This window comes from Petaurus breviceps, unplaced genomic scaffold (assembly GCF_028583685.1).
Source record: "Petaurus breviceps papuanus isolate PSGF00001 unplaced genomic scaffold, PetGlider_PUasm1.0 90692, whole genome shotgun sequence".
Taxonomy (NCBI): domain Eukaryota; kingdom Metazoa; phylum Chordata; class Mammalia; order Diprotodontia; family Petauridae; genus Petaurus; species Petaurus breviceps.
In genome coordinates, this window is record NW_027187313.1 from 7,824,300 (window position 1) to 7,847,312 (window position 23,013).

The following is a 23,013-nucleotide window of genomic DNA, read 5'->3' on the forward strand; positions in this document are numbered from 1 at the left end:
ATCTATTCTTCAATTTTCCTTTACTGCCTACAAACACATGCCCCCCAACCTTAATAAACTTTTATGATGGGTGAAATCTGAAATGACTGAGAAAACAAAGCTTTGAACTTCCAAGAATATCGATTTATTAAGTAATGCATATCAATTGCATGACAAACTGGAATCAGGCTTCCTTAGCTTGGCACTTGACTCTGAACAGAGGAGGAGACAGATTTTTATTTATTAAAATAAAATAATTAATAGTGCATAAACCAGGGTACAAGATCAGGTAATCTGATTTTTAATTGGAGGAAAGATTAGGAACTTTCCAAGTTGGGAGGGGAAAGCAGAGACTGAACAGGTGCAATTCCCTGAAATCAAAAATATGAGGTATCCCACCTCCCCCTAAGTATCTGTATTCAATCAAAGGAAGATGGAAACAGTAACTGAACAGTATATTGCCAGTTTTCAGATAAGACATACGGGTAGCTTGAGATGTATAAATGTGAGAAAATTCCTTCCATCAATCTTTAGATCTGACTGGGTTTCTGGGTAGCATAAACTAGTCCAGGTGGGAAACCTCTGGCCTTGAGGTCACAGGTTCCCCACCCCTGAGGTCCTCAGTTCAGGATCTTTAACCAGCAGGTAGAGATGGTCCAGTTTCCCAGTCACAAGCAGGGATAGGTTCAAACAATGCAATAGTTTTCTCCCCATTCTCATAAATGAATAAAGTTTTCTCACAACACAGAAATTGAATTAGATCCATAAAAAGGGAACTGAGTTAGATCCATAACTGAGTCACAAGATGAAGTCAATATGCTTCATTCAATTCCCACACCTTTACTCCATACATCCTCCTCAGGTTATCATCCTATACAGCTCTCCTACTTTTCATGGCTAAACTTATAGAAAATTTGGCATCCACTTGCCTTTGTTTGCAGTCCCAATGCTTAGCACAGTACTTAGCAAAGGGCAAATGTTTGAAATCGTGACATTTGACACTTCCTGTCAACATGCTATTATTGGCTGAATTCATGAAGCCCATGGAGGGACTTCTGATTTCACTTTTGGCACTCACCTGTTTTATACGCTTTGACTAGAGGTAAATAACTTTTAGTCACATCTGACAAATTTGATGGCATGTACTTGTTATAAACTTTTATTATTGATTCCAGAAGTATTTCTTAGGTTGTTAATTTTTTCTTTGGCTGCCTTAGACATTTAGTAAGAGAGTCTGTGTTTCATCACTATCATATAGATTTTTTTGTTACAATGAAACAGTATAATAATTAACCTCTTGGTGCTCTAGGAAAATTTTCCAAGACTAGAAGTTGTAGAAAAAGTGCTATTTTGCGTTGGTGCTGAGTTTCCTTACCTGAGAGTTCCTTCTACTAAGGAAACCACAGGTCTAGTCTAGTGGTACTTTCCAAATCTGTTATGGTCCATTTTATAGTTCTAAAAGTATACATTAAAACTAGTATTGCTTCAATATTAACTGCTTTAAATAAATCCTACTTCTCATGAATCTTTGATTTTGGGATGCCAGTATCTTAATAATCAATTACAGATTTTTCTTTTATAGCTTCATATTTGATAGGTCTTACCTCAAGGTGACCAAGGCATTTATAGATACCACTTTTGTCCAATGGTTCAGTTTGGACTCTCGATTGAAATTCAAAGCCTTCTACCTCTGTATTTCCTTAGAGCACATTAAGACATTTACAAGTCCAAGTGACATTTTGTCATCAAATTCAAACACCATTTTGATATCATTGGACAAAGACACTATGAGATGAAGAAACTATTTAATGTGCTTTTCAGTAGAAGTACAGAGAGAGCTGGCCTTTAAAATAAATCCAAAACAAATAATTAAATAAATAACAGAACAGGGAACAAAGGGAAGAACTATGGATGCTGGTAGAAATTTTTGTGTTAGGCTTTCAATACATTGATTGTTTTTGCTTCTATTCCTCTTTTTCTTCTTTAAAAAATATTCCTTATAATATTAGGTGGGTCTCTGGTGTCATTTAAAGAAATGTATTGATGTAAAAACGAAAGATATCAATAAAAAATTTACTTAAAAAAATTTTCATCTGAGAGGAAGCTGGTTAAATGATTTGCTAGTAATTCACTTACCATTGTGAAGCACTTGCACCAATAATTAAGGATCTTATCTGACTCTGTTTTCCAGTTTTGTAGAGAAACTAGTTTTTATCACCTCCCTTTATGCAACTGTTGCAGTCATTCGTTTTTTGGGGGTGTGCATATTATTTCTAATTTGATAAAACTTGCATTTTCATTGAGTAGGACTTTCTGCAATCATACAAATGAACAGAAATTTTCCACAACCTTCTTTAGAAGTATTTTGTGATATCTTCACTTCTCAAGTAGTTTCTGATTGATACTGAATTTTACTACTTTGCTCTCTGTGCTGCTGTGACTCCTTGTTATCTATCACCTTATACTTTTGCTTCTACTTGATGATTAAGAAAATCCAGAATTTCATGTATACTTTTGTCCACTGGATTCTGTTCTATAGGTTTCTTTTTTGTTACCTTTAAATGGGCAATATAGTGTCAAAATTTTATACTTCATGTATAAGCTATTACAGTAATCCTATAAACCTTTCTGTAGATCTTCAATTGCTTTCTCAAGATACTTCTGCCACGTTGGTGTCTGATACCTGTGCTCAGGGTAATTTTTGATAGCTCCACAAATACTGTGTGCAGGTCTTAAAATGTTTTCATACTTTCTATCAAATATGGGATATTTCAATGCTTGAATGCATTGTTCTAGAAAATGCCAATGAGTTTCTCAATCACAAAACTGGAAACTAAGGAGTACCCATTTATTAGGCAATGTCTAAACAAATTATGGTACATGAATTTAATAGAATATTATTGAAGAAATGATGACATGGACAGTTTGAGAGAAAACCTAGGAAGACTTCTATGAACTGGTACATAGTGAGGTGAGTAAAACTAGGGAAACAACTTATCCAAGGATAACAACACCATAAAGAAAAACAATTCTGAAAGACTTAAGAACTCCAATGAAGGCAATGATAAGTCAACAGTAGGATATGGCAGTCAAGAAGAGCAAAAATAATCTTAGACTACCTTAAGAAAAGAACAGCTTCTGGGAACGAGGTGAAAATCTTGCTGTACTGTGCCCTGGTCAGAAACATCTAGAGTATTATGTTCAGTTCTGAGGGCCGCATTTTAGGAAAGACATCAGTTAAGTTGGAGAACATTCAGAAAAGGGCAACCATGATGGTGACAGCTTTTTATGTTTATGTACTATCTGGATTATTAGAAGGAACTGAGGATGTGTAGACATAGTGGACATACCTGTGTTCAAGTATGTGAAGCCTTAACACATGGAAAGGGAATCATACTTGTTCTGCTTAATAGGCAAGTTAAATGACCAAATGAGTTAATATAGGAAAAATATCTTGAAAGCTTTGAAGTACTATGCAAATGCTAACTTTATTATTTTTTTTTAGGCAGCATAGAGAATGCTGGACTTGTAGTCAGTAGACTCCAATTCTGCCTAAGACAGTTATTAGCTCTATTACCACAAGCAATTTACTCAGCTTCTCTGGGAATCAGTTTCTTCATGGAAACTGATGGTCAAATGGAGATAATAATACTTGTTCTACCTTTCTCATACAGCATCAGAGCTTATTTTATGAGGAAAACACTCAATACTATTGATAGTATTTTATGATGAAAACACTCAAAACTATCAATATTAAGTACTATGTAAATATGAACTTTTATTGGTAGCTAAATGGTGCAATAGCTGGGCCTGGAGTCAGAAAGACCTGAGTTCAAATCTGGCCTCAGCTTCTTTTTAGTTTGACCCCGGTCAAGTCACTTAATCTGCTTTAATTTCCTCTTCTACAAAAGGGGGTTAATAAAGCATCTACCTTCCAGGGTTGTTGTAAGAATAAAATGAGATATTTGTTAAGTACTTTGCCAACCTTAAACCTATATAAATGCTAGTTGTTAATACTGCTATTATTGTTAACAGGTCCTAGAGGACATAACTGGGCCCAATGAACAGAAGTCACAAAAAAGCATATTTATACATCGTTAGGTAAAACCTCTTAACTATTAGCACTATCCAAAAGGGAAAAGGAGTAATTGAAGAGTTAGTGACTGGAGGTTTTAAGCAACCCTAGATGATCACTTGTCAGATATGATATAAAGTATATTCTAGTTAAGGTTTGGGTGAATTTGATGAGTCTCTGAGCTCCCTTCCAACTCTGAGATTCTATTGGGTGCCTTCTTCCTGTCAATTCTGTCTTCAATCCATCCCACACATTGTACTTAGATTAATCTCTCTAAAAAATTGTTTAGATAATATCATTCTCCTGCTCAGTTTTATATTCTACATAGTTAAGGATGCTATTTGTTTAGCAGAGTACAGTTTCTGTCTGAAATTGGTAAAAATTGATAAATGAACTGAAACAGGTTAAAAAGGAAACAAAGTAAAAATTTTATTGGCACCAAACAGGCAATAAAAGCAGAGCCATTTAAAATACAGTAAAATATTTGCTTTGAGTAGGTACTTAGCATGTGTTGAACTTCTGATCCCAAAGTTTCAGATTTTGTGATAACCTGAAGTTTATTAATTCATTATGAAATAAAGACTAACAGTAAAAATAAACTTATAAATGGAATATTTAGTCTTGTTAATGAAAACCACTTTTTGGGGCGGCTAGGTGGTGGTGCAGTGAATAGAGCACCAGCCCTGGAGTCAGGAGGACCTGAGTTCAAATCTGGTCTCAGACACTTAACACTTACTAGCCATGTGACCATGGGCAAGTTACTTAACCTCAATTGCTCTATCCTCCCCCCTCCAAAATGCAAAAAACTCCCCTCAAAAACCCAAACTTTTTAAGTATTTAAAATAAACCAACTTTCTAGCAGCATCTCATTTTCTGGAATAGATTTTAGACTAGGATAAACAGTGTGGTATCATAAAATAAACATTGGACTTCAGATTCAAAAGACCTGTATACTAGTCTTCAACTAGTTTGTGACTTTGGGCAAAGCATTTACTTTCCTGGATTTCAGTTTTCTCATCTTAAAAAGAAGACTGGATTTAGATAATTTCTAAGGTATATTTTAGCTCCAACATTTTGTGATTCTATTAAAATCCCTTCTTGCTATTTCATGTATGTAAATCATGTAATAGCAAAGGGCTGTTTCCTTGCTCTGACTCTTATTTCCTTTAGATTACCTTTTGTACCTCCTCTAAGAAAATCTGAAACGTGTAAATAAGCTTTGGTAAATGGTGCAATTCAAAGGTATTAACCATACAATTGTTGAGGGTTTGGCTGATGAGAGGATTAGTCAATGTTCAACGTTTGCCCTTAACTTTCGAGATTTCAAGTATTTGCATGATTTTATTAATAACCTCATTTTCACTTTTGAGGTGTCAACTATACACATTCTCAGCTATATGCAGTAGAGAAAAAAATGACAGGCACAATGAAACAAGTTTATATCTGCAAAAAGGGGGAAATTATTCATAAAAGTGTGTGTGAATATGCTCCAATAACTTCTCAAGCACAGATGAGGAAACTGAAAAAAAAAATGGAAAAAGCAAGTAAATTTGTAAGTAAATGAGATGGTGGTCCCCGCTGGTACCCATGCAGCTGAGCAAGTACTGGCATCCCTCAATGCCTAAGCCATTGGGCCAGGCCAAGTTGAGCCACCCCTGGTGGGAGTTCTGAGTTTGGATGGGCCCAGAACTCATCATAGAGCTGGAAAGGAGGTTAGAGATGGCAGATTTCCCTTTTCCCATTTTTACCTTGAGATTTCTTCTGACATTGCTACCCCTCCCCATACAATCTAGTATTGTTTCTCCTCTCTCCTGCATTTCATGGGTTATTTCATGGTTACTGTGCTAGGAAAATTGCATGTTATCAGAATTAATGTTTTGTTATAAAGAACTGTATACAGAAAAGTGTATTTTCAGCAATCACTATACAACCATGCTTTCCATATCGCAGGGATTAGGAGTGTGGTGCTCCCACGATTGGAAAATCCACATAGAATTATTTTGGCTGTCCCTTCATACCAGAGAAGAAGTCTGAATTTTTTATTTTATGGAGTGTAAAATTTAGGTTAAGTATTTGGTCACAGGATATATGTAGGTCAATGTTAAGTAAAAATACCATACATTTATTTCATCCATTTCTGAGTTTCTAAATTTGTTCTGTGTAGTCTGTCCTTCTGAAAAACTCCCCCCAAATTCCCATTTAATTTCTTATGCCAAGTTGTGATATACTGAAACCATGATGGAGAAAGTTGTGATGTGGAAGAGATAACTATAGTTTTGGTGGTTGCAGAAACTTAACCCCCTATTTCCCATTGGTTCAATGTATCAACATTTGCATTTTTTACTTTTGTCATTTTCTAGGAAAGCTACTCCCATGAAAGTGAAGGACTGACAGTATACATAAACGAAGTACTTTATATAAGCTGAAAGGTCGCTACTAACACTATAAATATTTTTGAACTAGTAGAATTTAGGATAATAGCAGAAAAGGGGCAGCTCATGCTACTCTAACTTTAGGACTGGTATTTTGGAGCTGAGATAACAACATAATACCACACAAAACAAAACTGGCTAGGTAGTATGATAGAAAAGGAAAAACTCCAGACTACAAACTGGAAGACATGAGTTCTAGTCCTGGTTCTACTAATCAGATATAACCTTGGAAAAATCACTTATTTTGCTGAGCTCAATTTCCTCATCTAGAAAATGAGGGGTTTGATGAAGATGTCATCTGAATTTCCTCTGAAATTCCATGGGGGCAGTAAATTAAATGATGGGAGTCTATTTCTATATCTTGAATTAATAAAGCTATATTTTGTTTCTAAGTCACAAAACTTTTGTTGTTCAGTTTTGTCTCACTCTTTGCAACCCCATTTGAGGTTTTCTTGTCAAAGATACTAGAGTGGTTTCCCATTTCCTTCTCCAAGTCATTTTTAAATTTATTTTTTAAAGCAATCGGGGTTAAGTAACTTGCTCAAGGTTACATGGCCAGTTATTTCTGGGTGTGGTGCTGAGTGTCTGAGCCCGGGATTTGATCCAGGTCATCCCGACACTGGAGCCGGTGCTCTTACTCGCTGAGCCACCTGGCTGCCCCTAAGCAATTGGGGTTAAGTAACTTGCTCAAGGTTACACAGCCAGGTGTTTCTGGTTGGGTGCTAAGTGTCTGAGCCCGGGATTCGATCTCCAGGTCTTTTCAACACTGGAGCCGGTGCTCTTACTCGCTGTGCTACCTGGCCGCCCCTCTCCAAGTCATTTTACAGATGAAGAAACTGAGGCAAACAAGGTTAAGTGACTAGCCCAGGGTCAAAAATCTAATAAGTGTCTGAAATCAGATCTGAACTCAGGAAGATGAGTCTTCCTGACTCCAGCTCTGGCACCCTGGTACCACTTAGCTGCCAGTACAATATGTTAGCCTACTATTAACATGAAGTAATGTGGCCCTCATTCAAATAAACTACAACAGCTCTCTGAATTAATCAAATATTACTAACTTGTTAATACTTCTAGGCTTGGTCTGAAAGATACACAAAAATATATTATTATAAAAATTAAGGCAGCTTTTAAGTAATCACTTGATATAATTGGCCAAAACATCTCCTTAGGGTCTCTACAAAGTATGAAGTTTTTTTTGTTTTTTATTGGAGAGGGGAAGGCAAGGCAATTGTGGTTAAGTGATTTGCCCAAAGTCACACAGCTAGTGTGTGAAGTGTCTGTCTGATTTGAACTCAGGTCCTAGTGATTCCAGGGCCGGTGCTCTATTCACTGCACCACCTAGCTGCCCCTGAAGTTTTTTTTTTTAAGACCAAAAAATCCCCTCACCATAGCAAGAAAAATTAAAGTATATGAATTGTATATTGCTTTAGTTTACAAAGCAATTTCCCCATATATTATCTTATCTGATCCTTATAATACTGTGACAGGTAAAATAAGTCTATTATACCAATTTTACACACGAAGAAAACAAGGCTCAGGATATTTAAGGGACACAGCAGTCAGAAAGCAAGATAAGATATTCTGATGTTAAATCCAGTGTTTTTTCCACTGTCACAAAGTATTTTTAGTGCTGAGGGAATAATGTGGACTAGTGTTTGTTAAACTAGGGGTCAGAGAAGAAATTGTGGGAAGTTGGGGTAATCGGAACTATGATATATCCTACAATTTCCCCCCAACTCCTCCTTATATTGTACTTGCTGATATTGCTTGTCTTTCCTTCTACTTGGCCACCAAATAAAAGAGATCAGGTCAAAAATTCTTTTTTTTTTTTGACAGGAAGTGAGTGAGCAAGGGAGAGCCTTAAATTAACAAAATGTTGGCAAGACAATACTGCTGTTCTCTTTTCAAAAGGACTGATACCCCAAATTTCTGCCATAGCATTCATTCCTTCAACTCATTTAAGTACTTGTTATGTACCACGCATGGGAAAAAAATCCTTTTCAACTCTCAAAAAACTCTTTCTCTAATCTAGATAGAAAGAATAGCTATAAACCTCAATGAGCATTTACAAAGTGGCAGACACGGTGTTAGATGCCAGGGATACAAAGACAAAAATGAAATTTCTTGCCCTTAAGGAGCTCACAATGTGAAATGACATTTTTTTGGTAGTGAACAACATACTCCCTTCCCTCATCCTCCTCAAATATTGCCTTCCCAAAGCATAGAAACACCTCATTTTACGGAATAAATGTGAAGGTTATGTATATAAACTTTATTCACAAAATTCTGTTTTCTCATCAATCATATAATGAAAGTCAATTTAGCCCAAAGGTTCTTTCTACTACACCTGAACTATTCTGCTCCAAAATGTAATAACACTTTAGTACGTGGAAAATTGTTTAAAAGTAATTTCAAAATAAAGTAATTTTCTAATAAAATAATACTGAAAATATATTATAAAATCAGTAAGGTAAAATTTCATTTTCCATAGACATTTCTCTATGATGTATGTATATATATATGCATTAATATATAACCTTATTAGTAGATCAAATATATTCTATTCAACTTTTGCACTGTAAACATGGCAACTTTTTTTATATTTCAGAGAAAAAATCCCAACGTTGACGATACACTTAAATTGGCCTTAGATACTGACTCACCATTGCAATAATGCAAAGAATTTAGGGTTATTTCTATGTTTAGCTTAATGTTTTAAAGGAAAAACAGTGACTTAAAATGAGTAAATTAGATTTTAAAAGTCGCCTCATTTATATCAAATAACCTACAGCAAGATAACATACAGTTTTCCTAGGGGCTCACTTATAGTTTCCTAGAACTCTTTAAAAAATTAACAGATTTAGAAACTAATGGGAACACAGAAGCAAAATGAAAGTAAGGATTCGAAATGCAACCATAAATGATCAAATGCAGAAACACATTCACTGAAACATACAGAACTGTAACTTAAGTAACAAAGGGAAAATGGACTTGAAAATCCTGCAAAGCAAGTTAAGATGCACTGGATATGGAATCAGTACTATAATTTATATTGAAAATTGCTATGTGGGAAATGAGCTATAGTTAGGCACTGGATCTTAGGCTAGGATCTTCTAGGATCTTAGAGCTAGAAGAGACTTAATACAATACCCTTATTTAACAAGTGAGGAAATTGAGTTTGAGAGAGTTGAAATGATTTTGCCCCTAAGTACTAGCCTAGATTTGAACCCAGGTCCTCTGATTTCAAATACAGCACTCTATCCTTCTATTCTACCACAACTGTCAAATTTGACAGTTGGTGCTAAGTCCTTATCTTGGGTTCAATCACTGAAATAGGTTAAAAAAAAATCAAACTGGGTGAAAATTCAGTTCTATACAATTAGTTTCTTTTACTTACAGGTAATTTTGTACAGAGAATTCATAAAAGGTTAATTTTTCCAAGTCATTCAAACGTCAAAAAAACAAAATTCTCAATGAATATTTGTAAGGTTTCATATATATATGGTGTTATGGAGACTAGCAACTGATTGGATATATGAAATAAAAATTAGGAGTAGAAGATGGCTCTGAGATTGTGAACTTGGGTGTCCAGGACAGTAGTGCTCTTCAGTAATGGGGAATTCAATTAGTAACAAGTGTCTGGGGGAAAAAGATAATGAATTCTATTTTGGATATGATGACTATGAGATATCCAGTTTGAAATATTCAACAGGAAGCTAACAGAATTTAGGAGAGAGTAGAGCTGGATACAGAGATTTGGGAGTCATCTGCATGGAGATGATCACTGAACCTGGAGGAGTTGATAATATCACCAAGTGAGAGCAGACAGAGAGTAAAGGGAAAAGGGTTAAGGACAGTGTCTTGGGGGACACTCCATTTAGGGATATGATAGATGAAGTATGCAACTGAGAAGGATCAGGAAGACAGACAGGAGGGGAATCAAGAGAGTTCAGTACCATAAAAAGCAAAGGAGAAAAAGAGTAACTGGAAGGAGAGGGTGCTCAACAGTGTCAAATACAGCAGAAAAAAATGAGGATTGTGAAAAGGCAATTAGATTGAACAGTTAGAAAATTGTCAGTAACTTTGAAGGGAGCAGTTTCAGCTGAATGATAAGGTCAGAAGTCAGAATGAAGAGAATTAAGGGGAAGGCTTGAACATGTTTGTAAAAGGGAAGCAGCCAATAGATTGTGACAGACTGAAAGATTAAAAAACTGGTTGGGACAATCTGCTAGAGAAGTATAATGGCAAGCAAAGAAGTACTTAGCATCTTGTTTCAGCTACTTAAGTATTTAGCACCTTGTTTGAGCTGCTTGTGATTTGAAGGTGGGAGGAACTTGCTGATGCAACAGGAAGGGGCAGAAAAAGAAGAAGAACGATCATATATAAGAAGGAGCACTGCTGGGACAGAGCAGAATTGAGAAGGGGGACAGTTGTGGAGGCCAGGCACTCTGTTCTGTTGTGTTTGTGATTTTTGTACAGAAGCCCTGGGACCTTACTGGAAGTCCTGAAAGAGGATTGTCTGTTTACAGTTACAGAAGTCCTGGAAGAGGGTTTCAGAGGTTCTGGGACTATACTGACGATTTGGGTTGAGTTTTCAGACCCTGTTTGTGGGTCTGTGTTGATTTCACAGGCAGATAGTGAATTGATGATGGTGCCAGCAATGTGCATGAATGTTGTTTTGGCTCTGTTAAGCTCTGTCTTCCCAGAAACAGAAACAGCAAAGGACTTGAGGTGGACTGGACACTGTGAGCTCCAATATGGAATGGGAACTGAAGGAAGAACTGGACCAGGAGCTGAGAGCTGCCTGCCTGTGAATCCAGGGAGCTGGACCCATGGAAGAAGAAACATGGAATTCAGGAGCCTGTCTTCAGCCAAGATGAAAAGACCTCTCCTTGGGTACTTAGTGCTGATTTACTATGATCTAGGGGTGGGAGAACTTTGTACTTTGTACCCCTTAAGGATGACTGGAAACTAATCTCCAATCAAGAAGAAAGAAGATTTTTTTGACTGAGAGATTAAGACTATGTGAGCTAGGGGTGGGAAAACTTTGACCTTTGTACTTTGCGTCACTTAAGGAGGATTGGCCCTTAATGATGACTGAGTTAAGGACTTACTGAATGCTATCTTTTGTTTAAATCTATGTGGCCACTTTAAGTGAAAACTGTGGCCACTTTAGTGATGAGTTGTAATGTTATATCATTGTGAATACTGTACTTTGGTTTTTGTGAATGTTTTACCTTAGTTTATTGCTGAATAAAGAGAGAGTTCACTATGCTATGTGATTAGAAGCTTAGAGCTATTCACAGTAGCAGTCCTCTGGAGAATTGCTCATGCTTGGCTTTACAAGAGGGTATAGTATCAGGGGTACATGCAGTTTGGTTGGTCTGGTACACAGGAAGGTCATCAAATCATCAGAGACTAGAAGAGGAAACAATGGAAGGTGATGTCACACGGATATAGGAAAAGAAGGAAGGGAAAAGAGGGAGCTCTTAGTGAATAGCTTGGTCTTGGCAAATGCCTTCTATTTTTTTTTTTTTTGGTGATAAGGCAAAAGAGTAGGGAGAAGGAGTGGCAAGGGAGGCTTGAGGAGAGAAGAAAAGGTCTGGAATAGCTACTGGAGAGGATGGGATAAGGAATCAATTAAGGAGTAGTAGGGCTGTATTACTGCAGTGAAGGGACAGTTGAGATTACTCAGCATAAATATGTAGTGGCCCCAGTCAGCAGTTTCACGTTTTCTTCCAGTTCTGTCCAGCAGCATGTGAGTGGTGGGAATAATTCAAGGTTGGATTCTGGTAAGGCAAGACCAAAATACGGACAAAGGAATAAAGGATTACAGAATAGAGGATAGTCTAATGTTCAACTGATGCATCAGGGAGTCAAGGATTTTTTTTTTTTGCTTTTTGGAGGGCATCTGGGGTTAAATGACTTGCCCAAGGTCACACGGCTAGTTTTTGTCTTAAGTGTCTGAGGCTGGATTTGAACTCAGGTCCTCCTGACTCCAGGGCCAGTGCTCTATTCACTGCACCACCTAGCTGCCCCTCAAGGATTGTTTTTAAACTTGGAAGGGACCTTACCAATTATTGTAACTCCTTTATTTTATAGATGAGAAAACTGAGGCCTCAAGAAGTAACTTGTCTAAGGTAACACAAATAGTAAGTAGCAAAGCTAGTATTTGAACTCAGGGCTCTCACTCCAACCCTATACTCTTTCTACAATATCTTACTGTTGAACTCTTAACTGTAGTATCTTATTTTACTGCACTGTCATTGAGAATGAGCAGTAAAAACTCTCTCTGGTTATGATTTAGTTAACCAAGAATCTAATCCTAAATACAGAGAAAGTCTAGTACCTTTTATAAATGACACCAAGATGCAAATTAATGGTCAAAGCAAAAATGGAGAGAGCAGAAGACAAGAGTGTCTCTGACTAAGTGGTAGTGACAAGGAAAGAGCTATTAATCGTCATCTGCCCTAAAATTCTCTTCATTATTGTTGATAATTGGCTGATGACTCTGATATTCAACACAGTAAAAATAATGAGAAGCTGAAATGAGAGGTTAATGAGGACATATTTCATTCAGAAATGATTAATAAACCCCACAATGTGTACCTCCTTTTATGTGAAATAAATAATAAACCCTCTTTTATGAATTATGTAAGATATGAAATTTCTGGCAGCTAAGAATGAGTAGCAATTGAGTTAAAAGCTGAAGTGATGAAGCATTTTATAATTGTGTTGTTTATTTCTCCATGTACTCTGATGTCACAAACATCATCTCTATTATAGGATAAGATAAAAGTAAGATAACAGCACTTGTCACATCTATAGCACCTTTTCATCAATAGATTTCAAAAGGATTCAATAAATCCTAACGCCCCAGTGAGCTGAACTAGTAGGGATAGACTGAGGCAGAGATGGTGAGTAACTTAAGGTTGCCCAATGAATGAACACTAGAGATGGAAACAGCCAATGCATCCTGGTTTTCATTCCTGGAACCAGGCATAAATCAAAACCAAACTACAAAATGTTTCTTCTCTTAAAATAGTTTGACAGAACTATACAATTTATGATTTGAAGTTAACAAATGTCTAGAACAGTTATATGAAATATCAAATAAGAAGATAATTTAGAAATAAAGATTTGCTTTAGGTTTCTGCTATATGAAAAATAATGACTGTTTTGACTCAGTTTCTTTCCTTCTAACCATATTAGTCATGTTGTGAAAGAAGACACAGACCCAAAGGAAAAAACCATACAGAAAATGAACAATAGTATGCTTTGATCTACATTCAGACTCCATCAATTCTTTCTCAGGAGGTTGATAGCATTTCCCATCATGGGTCCTTTGGAATTGTCTTGGATCACTGTATTGCTGAGGATAACTTATTCACAGTTGATTACCGCACAAAATTGCTGTTACTGTATACAATGTTCTCCCGTTCTGCTCATTTCACTTTGCATCAATTCATATAAGTCTTTCCACGTTTTTCTGAAATCAGCCTGCCTGTCATTTCTTATAGCACAATAATATTCCATTATAGTCATATACCACAACTTGTTCAGCCATTCCCCAATTGATGGGCATCCTCTCAATTTATATTTTTGTACAAATAGGTCCATTCCTCCCTTTTTTATCTCTCTAGGATACAGACCTAATAATGGTATTTCTGGGTCAAAGGGTATGCAGTTTTATAGTCCTTCAGGCATAGTTCCAAATTTCCCTCTGGAATCAGTTCACAACTTTACTAATAATGCACCTTAGTGAATGAATTTTCCCACATCATCTCCAACATTTATTATTTTCCTTTTCTGTCATATTAGCCGATCTGATAGGTGTGAGGTGATATCTCAGAGTTGCTTTAATTTGCAATTCTCTAATAAGTACTGATTTAGAGCATTTTTTCATATTACTATTGATGGGTTTGATTTTTCTTTTTTTTTTGCTTTTTGGAGGGGGGAAGGCAGGGCAATTGGGGTTAAGTGACTTGCCCAAGGTCACAAGGCTCGTTAAATGTTAAGTTCCTGAGGCTGGATTTGAACTCAGGTCCTCCTTACTCCAGGGCGGGTGCTCTATTCACTGTACCATCTAGCCACCTTTATAGGTTTAATTTCAACATCTGAAAATTGCATGTTTCTATCCTTTGGCCATTCATCAACTGGGGAATGACTTGTACTCTTACAAATTTGACTCAGTTCTCTATATATTTGAGAAATGAGGCCTTTGTCAGAGATACTTCTTGTAAAAATTATTTCCCAGCTTTCTGCTTTCCTTCTATTCCTGGTTGTACTGGTTTTGTTTATGCAAACCTTTTTTAATATAATCAAAACTGTTTTTTTACATCTATCTAATAATGCTTTCTATCTCATTTGGTCATAAATTCTTCCCTTTTCCATAGATCTGACAGGTAAACTATTCCTTGCTCTCCTAATTTGCTTATGGTATTACCCTTTATGTTTAAGTCACATACCCACTTTGATCTTATCTTGCTCTAAGATGCTGGTCTATACTATACTCTAAACCTAGTTTCTGTCATGCGATTTTCTATTTTCCCAGCAGTTTTTGTCAAACACTGAGTTCTTGTCCCAAAAGCTGGGGTCTTTCGATTCATCAAAAGAAAAAAAAAGATTACTATGACCATTTACTACTGTTGATGTTGACTGAGTTTCAATAAGGATTCCAATGTTATTTGAGAGAAAAGAAGGGTGGAAATTGTACTAGGTTTTTTTTTTTTTTTTGGTGAGGCAATTGGGGTTAAGTGACTTGCCCAGAGTCACATAGCCAGTAAGTGTCAAGTGTCTGAGGCTGGAATAGAACACTCAGGTCCTCCTGACTTCAAGGCCTGTGCTCTATCTACTGCACCCTCAAACTGCCCCTTAAACTAGATTCTAAGAGATTTCAAGTTGCCAGTTTCTTTTTCAGATTGTTTTCTTTTTCAACAGCTCAAGTTATCATGTCTAATATCTTTTCTAGACCTTTAATACTCTGGCCTGCAATGCAGATGTCCTTAGTAATTTGTTTAATTTATTAACATAACGTATTCCAAAAAATTAGGAGCTAATGAAACCAAAATCAGGTTAGAAGTACGTTCCATAACACAGAATTAATGACAGTCATCAGTTACAAAAAGGAAACAACAATAAAAACACCCTTTCTTTTGGGAATTTAACCCTACATAATACTGTAATATGGCTACTGATCATATACCACAGAAATGTTCCAAGAACTTATAAACAAAAAAAAATATTTGCTATGCAAAATTAAATTAAGTAGCTAAAATGCTACAATCAAAATATAGTTCAGGATTAAATAAAAATTAAAAATAGACCTGAGTTACTACCATCAAGCAATATTCTAAGACTAAGTTAAAAAAAAAATTTGCTGATCTGTAATGGCAGAAGGAGTTTCCATACCAAGAATTTCCTACTTAGACAAGATCACAAATATGGACCAAAAATATGTTACTATAACCTTATTCTACAAACATTTGATTTCCTAATATTACTAGTTTGTTTTTGAAAAAGGAAAATTCATTTTTGCATAAATAAATCTTGTTAAAGGATATTTTAACTGTCTAAATCTTCCAGAAAATCTAGGTCATCAGCTGCTGGAATGTAACCATCAAAATTATGTCTTCTTAAATGCCTACCTGCGCATTGGCTTTCCGTCCATGCACCATGAAGAGAATCCTTCTCTCCAAATTTTAAAGCTCAATCTAAAAAAACAGAAAAGCATCAACCTTAAAGAAAGTTGTCACCATTCTTATTACCAACACTAATTCTAAAGAATAAATTCATTTATTTTTTATGTTCATGGAATATAGACTTTAAAAATTACAGTATTCTATAATTCAAAGTTTTAATCCTCTAGTTTCTGTAGGCTAAAAAATACCAACTAGAACCCTGGATAAACTGAACAATCCATTATTTCGTTATCTTAAAGGGAAATAAGGTGATAGCTAGGCAAGTAATCTTGCCTTTTCTTAATTTTAACATCACTGTCACTTAATTTTAGTGAGCATTTATGGAGTACATGGCACTGCCTGGAACTCAGTGTTACTTACAATCAGAGGCTGAACAGAAAAGGCCCTCCTTGTTCCAACATCTGAAGGCTCTTAATATGCATTATTGTAAATAGAATCCAAAGAAAAATTTGACTTTAAATACATTTCTCTGTCTCTGTCACACACACACACACACACACACACACACACACACACACACACACACACACACACCTCTTTTTGCTCCTGAGGTACATACACATCTGAAGGGCACGTAAAACATAATTTTTTAGACTTTTTTTCTTTTAAGTCAGCTTTCAATAACGAATATATGAAGAAGCATTTATTAAGAGCTAGCACCATATGCTAGTTGACAACGATACAAAAACAAAAATTAAGTAGTCTCTGGACTCAAGGAACTTAACATTCTATGGGGGTAGACAAAAGTTACACATAAAAATATAAGTACAGGGAGTGGGCCTGTGAATGTTTTGGTATAGGGAACCCTCAAGTGAGGAACCTCCCTCTACCAATATAGGCTGGTGCTCTTTTTAACTTCTAGTATTTTTTTTTTTTTTGCTTTTTGGAGGGGGGAGGGCAGAGCAATTGGGCTTAAGTGACTTGCCCAAGGTCACACAGCTACTTTTTGTGTTAAGTGTCTGAGGCCGGAGTTTTGAACTGGGGTCCTTCTGACTCCAGGGCCGGTGCTCTATTCACCACCACACCACCTAGCCGCCCCTTGACTTCTAGTCTTGGAGATTGCCTAGAACCACTGAGAGGTTAAATGATTTATCCGAAGTCCGGGTGTTACTTGAACCCAGGTATTGCTGGTTATGAAGCCTGTTCTCTATCCATTATGTCAGGCTCTCTCTACATATTTTATGTGATATATGTGAATAAAAATAGGCTGTAACTAACATTTATAAAGTACTTACTAAGTGCCAGGCATTGTGCTAAGACCTATACAATTATATCCCATTTGATCCTCATGACAACCCTAGGAGGGAGGTACTATGATTATCATCGTTATTATTAACTATAGTTATTCCCATTGCACAGATGGGGAAACTGAGGTTAAGTGACTTGTCCATCTGAACTCGGGGCCAGCACTCCCTCCACACGGTTAAGTACCAAGCGCGCACGTGCATTTATTTATGCACACACAGGAGTGTATTTTCTGTGACGTATTTGTACACACGCACAATGACAAATACAAGACAAATACCAAGTGATTTTTTGGGGGCGGGGGCATCAGCATCGTGCGGGGCCGGGGGGGGGGGGGGAGACATTCCATCCCGCTCGTGCCAAGGCGGGGAGGGAGGAGATGGAACGTCCTTAGTGGGGCCCAGCGAGGCCAGTTTAACTGGACCTCGGGGAGGGAGGTGGGGAAAAATGGAGAACAAGCCCAGGAAGGTAGGCTGGACAGCGGCGGGGGGGGGGGGACCCCCAGGCCCGCGGGCGGTGGGCTCCCGTGGCCCAGACCCATCACTTAGCGGCTGAGGAAGCCGAGGCCCGGACCCTGTTAGGTGACTCGCCCAAGGTTACAGGGGCAGCAGGAGCGAGCTCTGAAGTCGGGTCCTCGGGGGCCGCAAGGCTAAGCTACCTCTCACGGGCCACTCGGGCCCCCGAGCGCCGGAGACAACTTCTGGGCCCTTAGATTTAGAGCCGGGAGGTTCCCGGGAATCCTACCCTTTCGTTTTGCGTTCGAGGAGATGCTCCCCGACAGCAGAAATGACTTGCCCAAGGTCACCCGGGCGGCGGCAGTTGTGGGGTGTGAACTCTGAGGGGCGGGGGGAGGCAGACCCAGCGCGCCCCTCCTGGAGCCCTTGCCCGCGCGTCTTCTCCGAGGCTTGTCAGCAGACGAGCGCACCGCCCTGGCCCCGGCCCCGACCGAGGAGACCCCGCCGGCCGCCCGCGGAGGGGGAGGGGATGGCTGGGGAGCGGTGACAGGAGAAGGGCGAGGGTGCCCGCACCCGCAGACAGCGCAGCGCCGGACCCACCCTCTGGGTACTGCCCGCCCGCCGGCTCCCTCCCCGGCCCCCGGCTCCTTCCCGCGGGGTCCCCCACTCACCCAGCCACACACCCGCTCCGCAGCCACCGCCGCAGCCGATGCCGCCTCCTCAACAGCAGGATCCAAGCCCCTCAGAGCCACTTCCTGCTCGTCTCGGTCCAGCGGCCGGAAGTAGTCCGTGCTCAGGGAGCGTCGAGAGGAAACTCACGCTCGCGAGAAGGGTTCCGGGAGACTCTAGTGGGGACGGGGATAAGAAAGGGCGTCTGATCTGGGCTCTGGGGGAGCCACCTAGGCCTCTCTCCAGAGAGCGCTCTTTTAGAGAGCCAAGTCAGGCCGCCGTAGGAAGCATTTATTAGGCGCCTACTGTAGGCCAGGCGCTGTGTTAAGCGCTGGGGACACCAAGAAAGGCCAAAGACGGCCCCTGCCCTCAAGGAGCTCCCAGTGTAAAGGGGAGACAATGTGCAGACAACCATCTTCTCTCCCCTCCCCGTGCAGGGCTGTCTCGGAAGTCAGGTTAACAGGGGCGTTGTATATACTGATTTATTTGTGACTTGTTCCCCTTGGGGAAGGCTCCCTACCAGCCCAATACTCCGGGCTCTTAGTCTTGGAAAGAGTCCTGCAGAAACTGAATTCTGTTGATTCATTGAATCCAATCCAATCCAATTGATTGGTTGAATTAAATTCACTTGAATTGAATTGAAATGAATTCAGTTGAATTAAGAAAGCATTTATTAAGGTTTGTGTAGTGCCGCACAGTGGATAGAGGTTCAAGACCCGCAGACAGTCAGTGCGATGGTGGGCAAGTCACTTAACTTCTCAGGGAGCCTCTGAGAAATTCACAAACTGAGGGGATGTAGCAGCCAGGCCTTGGGGACGCTAAGACCCAGATGAGACTGTCCCCGCTTGCATTCTATGGGAGGGCTGGGGGGTGCAGTGTGGTGGGGAGAGCACGAGTAGAGGCAAACTTGGTCCAGGAGGTGATGAATGGGGAAGGCACTGGCAGCAGGGCCCGGAGCTGATTAGGAAAGACTTTAAGTGCCTAAATGAGAAGTCGGAATTTTATCCTAGTGCCCTTAGAGAGACTTTAGGGAAGTGACATGGTCAGAAGTATGCTTTAAAAATATCCATTTGACCGTGGTAGAAGATATATTGGAAATGGGAGAGCCTGAAAACAGGGAGGCTGATTTAGAGAGTATTAGAGCAGTCTAGACTTGTCAAGATAATAGTCCAGATAATGACAAGGTATGGATGGAGAGAAGGGGCTGGATTTAGCAGAGATGTTGAGCTTGGAAGACTTGGCAACAGATTGGATGTGGAAGGGAAGAAGGAGGGAAGAATTGAGCCTGACCACAAGGATGTGAATTTAGGTGATCACAAAAATGGTGGCATTCAGCAAAAACAGGGAAGATTGAAGGAGGCATGAGTTGGGGGAGGCAGGGAGAGAAGATGATGAATTATGTTTTGGACATATGGAGATTGACATTCCCATAGAGCATCCAAATGGAGATACCGCCTGGGGAAGATGCCTGGAGAGCTAAGAGAGACCAGAGAAGGACCTTGGGAAATGCTCACAGTGTGTGCCCTGTATTAAGAAGCAGAAAAAGGGGCTGAAGAGGAGCCATGGAAGCTGAGGGAGGATAGTGTTCCCAGAATTTGACTGAGCCAGCCTCTGAACCGGGAATGACCAAACAGAACAGGCCAGAGACAAAGTGCCAGTAATCAACTAGTGGTTTAATTGATTACTTTCATTATGAGGAACAGATTTGCAAATGAGGAATTCCCCAGATCAGGATTCCACTTGCTGTAGGGAAGGCAGAGATTGTAGACATAGATCATAGATGGGAAGGGAGGGGGGAAGGTGGATTACAGTCATTTCCAGGGCCTGAGTGGTTTCCCATAATGCAGGTGTTCAGGAGTCTTATGGGAACTGTATTGTTTCAGGTCCTTGGAGATTGACTTGGTAGGTGACAGCACCAGAGTTCTGTGATGGGAACAGGTTCCACAATCTTTAATTCTCTTCACTTAAGGTACACAGGCACAAGAGCACAGTGATTGTGAGAGTGTTGTCAAGGGACTGATTGATTGATTTGATTGATCAGGAGGTGAGGGGTTGTCAAAAGTGGCCAGTGTTGAAAAGTTGAAGGAGGATAAAGACTGAAAAAAAGGACATAGGATCCAGCATTTAAAAAAATCCTTGTCAGCCTTGGAGAGGGCAATTTTGTATGTGTGGTAGAGTCAGAAACCAAAGGGCTGAGAATGAGTGGGAGGTAAAGAAGTGAATACAGTGATTGCTGACAGCTTTCTTCCAGGAAGCTGACTTGAAAGGGAAGGGAGATAAAAGATGGTCAAAGGAGGAGTTACCTGGGTCAGGTAAAGGCTTTCAAAGGGTGGAACACTTTGGGCATGTTTTTAAGTGTCAGGGAAGGAGCTAGCAGGTGAGAAGGGGCTGGAAATTAGAAAGATAACAGGGGGTTGGAAGTAGAGGGGTTGGCCTCAGAAAGAATAGCTACCTTTTCCTCAAAGACTGGAGCAAAGAAGGAGAGAACAGGAAATGAGGAAGAGGGATTTCCAGATGTAGAATGCCAGAAAAGAGGGAACTCACTTTGTTCTCAGTAAAGCATGAGATGAGGTTCTCTGCTGAAAGGGAGTGGAATGGGGCATTTCAAGAGGCTTGAGGAGAGAAGTTTTGGGTGTGGAGTGGTGGTTGTTGTACAAGAGAGTCACTCAGAAGGAAATAAAAGAGCTGTCTGGTAGCAGTGAGGACCTGGCTGAGATCAGATAGCAGACTTGTAGTGGATTTAACACAGTTGCTTCACCAGGAGCATTTAGCAACATGCAAATAAATAGAAGTAGAGATTCATCACAATAATAACTAGCATTTATATAGTACTTTAAGGTAATTTGTAAGTACCTTACAAATATATTTTTATTGTTACAGGTAGGTGCTATTTTATCCCTATTTTACAGATGAGGAAACTGAGGCTGAAAGCATTTAAATGGTTGTTCAGAGTCAGCTAGTAAGTGTCTTTCTGTCTCCAGGTCCAGTGCTCTATCCACTGTACCATTAGCTATCTCAGAAAAGGCTGTTTGTGGGATTATTCCAGGGTATGGGTCTAGAAAGGGATTCATAGGGTGAAGGGGCAAAGGATTCAAAGACCAAAAAGTCAAGACTATTAAGGGAAGAAAGTGAGGTGAGAATTAGAATCATAGACTGGAATAAAAGGGAGTGGTGGGGGTATTGGAGAGTACAGTTAGGATGGAGATTAGGTATAAGAAGAATGAAACAAAGGGAGAAATTGAAGGGTAGAAAGTTATGATGAGACAGAATTTCAGAGTTCAGGATCATGAAGGTCAAATAATTATGGAGAGGATCAAGGACATGCCTGTCTCCTGCAATGAGGTACAGGTCATGACTATTGAGACAGATGATAAATTGGGGGCCCCAGGGCATTGGAGGGAACGTAATATAATATAGGGCACATAAACTGAAGCCCCCAATTATGAGGGAAATAATTGGGGCCAGAGGTCACTGTTGGCAAGGTGTCCAACTACCTAAGAAAGAAGGAAGCCAGTGGATGGCAATGAGAATGTGGAAAGGGTGAATTATGGTAGCAAAAGAGGTTTGGAAGTATGTGGTATAGGAGCAGGGAGTATGTGTCCCCCTGCTGGTGTACTGTGTCAAGGGACATGAGAGAAGGCGCACCTACTGCTAGAAAGGGTGTCCAAGGATGAGGTATCCTCTAGAGGCAGCCAGGCTTCGGAGGGACAGAACAATAGAAGGAATTTGTTGGGAAACAAAGGGAAGTTTGTTACCCATAGGAGGGGGAGAGAGGATAGTCGGGATTTCCAAAAATCACCATGGGAAGCCAGGGCAGAAGAGGCAAGGAAGGGCCTGGGAGGATTAGGGGTGAATGGGAGTGAGAGAGGAAGGTGGTAGCAGGGTAAAGGGGTGTTTTTTTCTTAGGTAGAGAATAACTAAGAGTCACAAACATTTAAGTGGATGAGAGGGGAATGTGCTGGTCCCAGGATGGGGCAGTGGTGATATTTGCCTGGGGATTCCACCATTAATGGTTCTTTGAGAAGGAAGAGTTATCAGTGTGTTCTATCACATACCTGGGAAAGAGAGAGACATTCCTGTGAATTAGTAAATACCTGGTGACTGAATCCTCAGGGGCCTAAAAAAGTTCACATTTAGGGGCAGCCAGGTGGCGCAATGAGTAAGAGCGCTGGCCCCAGAGTCGGGAGACCTGGGATCAGTTCCGGCCTCAGATACTTAACACCCACACAAAATAACTGGCCGTGTAACCTTGAGCAAGTTACTTAACCCCAATTGCTTCAAAAAAAAAGTTCACATTTGGTACCAGTTCCTTTGCCTTATCTCAAAATGGAAAGGAATGATGCACAGTGAGAAGATGCCCTATACCTTCACGAAATCCTGGAGATGTGAGGCCTACAGGGAGTGTGTTGGGTGAAGACCGAGTTCTTGGTAGACAGAGTGCCCAAGAATTTCCAGTC

At 39.6% G+C, this 23,013-nt stretch overlaps 2 protein-coding genes across 3 annotated transcripts in view; one reads left to right on the plus strand and one right to left on the minus strand.

Moving 5' to 3' along the window:
* Positions 1–18,706, minus strand: part of KLHL20 (kelch like family member 20) — a 71,777-nt gene extending 53,071 nt beyond the window's left edge. The window contains exons 1-2 of the mRNA XM_069065557.1: positions 18,559–18,706; positions 16,134–16,199 (exon numbers count right to left, since the gene is read on the minus strand). Of these exons, the coding sequence (XP_068921658.1) occupies positions 16,134–16,156 (23 nt within the window). The 5' untranslated portion in view covers positions 16,157–16,199; positions 18,559–18,706. The remainder of the gene's footprint in view (positions 1–16,133; positions 16,200–18,558) is intronic.
* The window catches only part of ANKRD45 (ankyrin repeat domain 45), a 55,341-nt gene continuing 50,149 nt past the window's right edge, over positions 17,822–23,013 (plus strand). For both annotated transcript variants that reach the window (XM_069065559.1, XM_069065560.1), the window contains exon 1: positions 17,822–17,900. In XM_069065559.1, the coding sequence (XP_068921660.1) occupies positions 17,880–17,900 (21 nt within the window). In that variant the 5' untranslated portion in view covers positions 17,822–17,879. The remainder of the gene's footprint in view (positions 17,901–23,013) is intronic.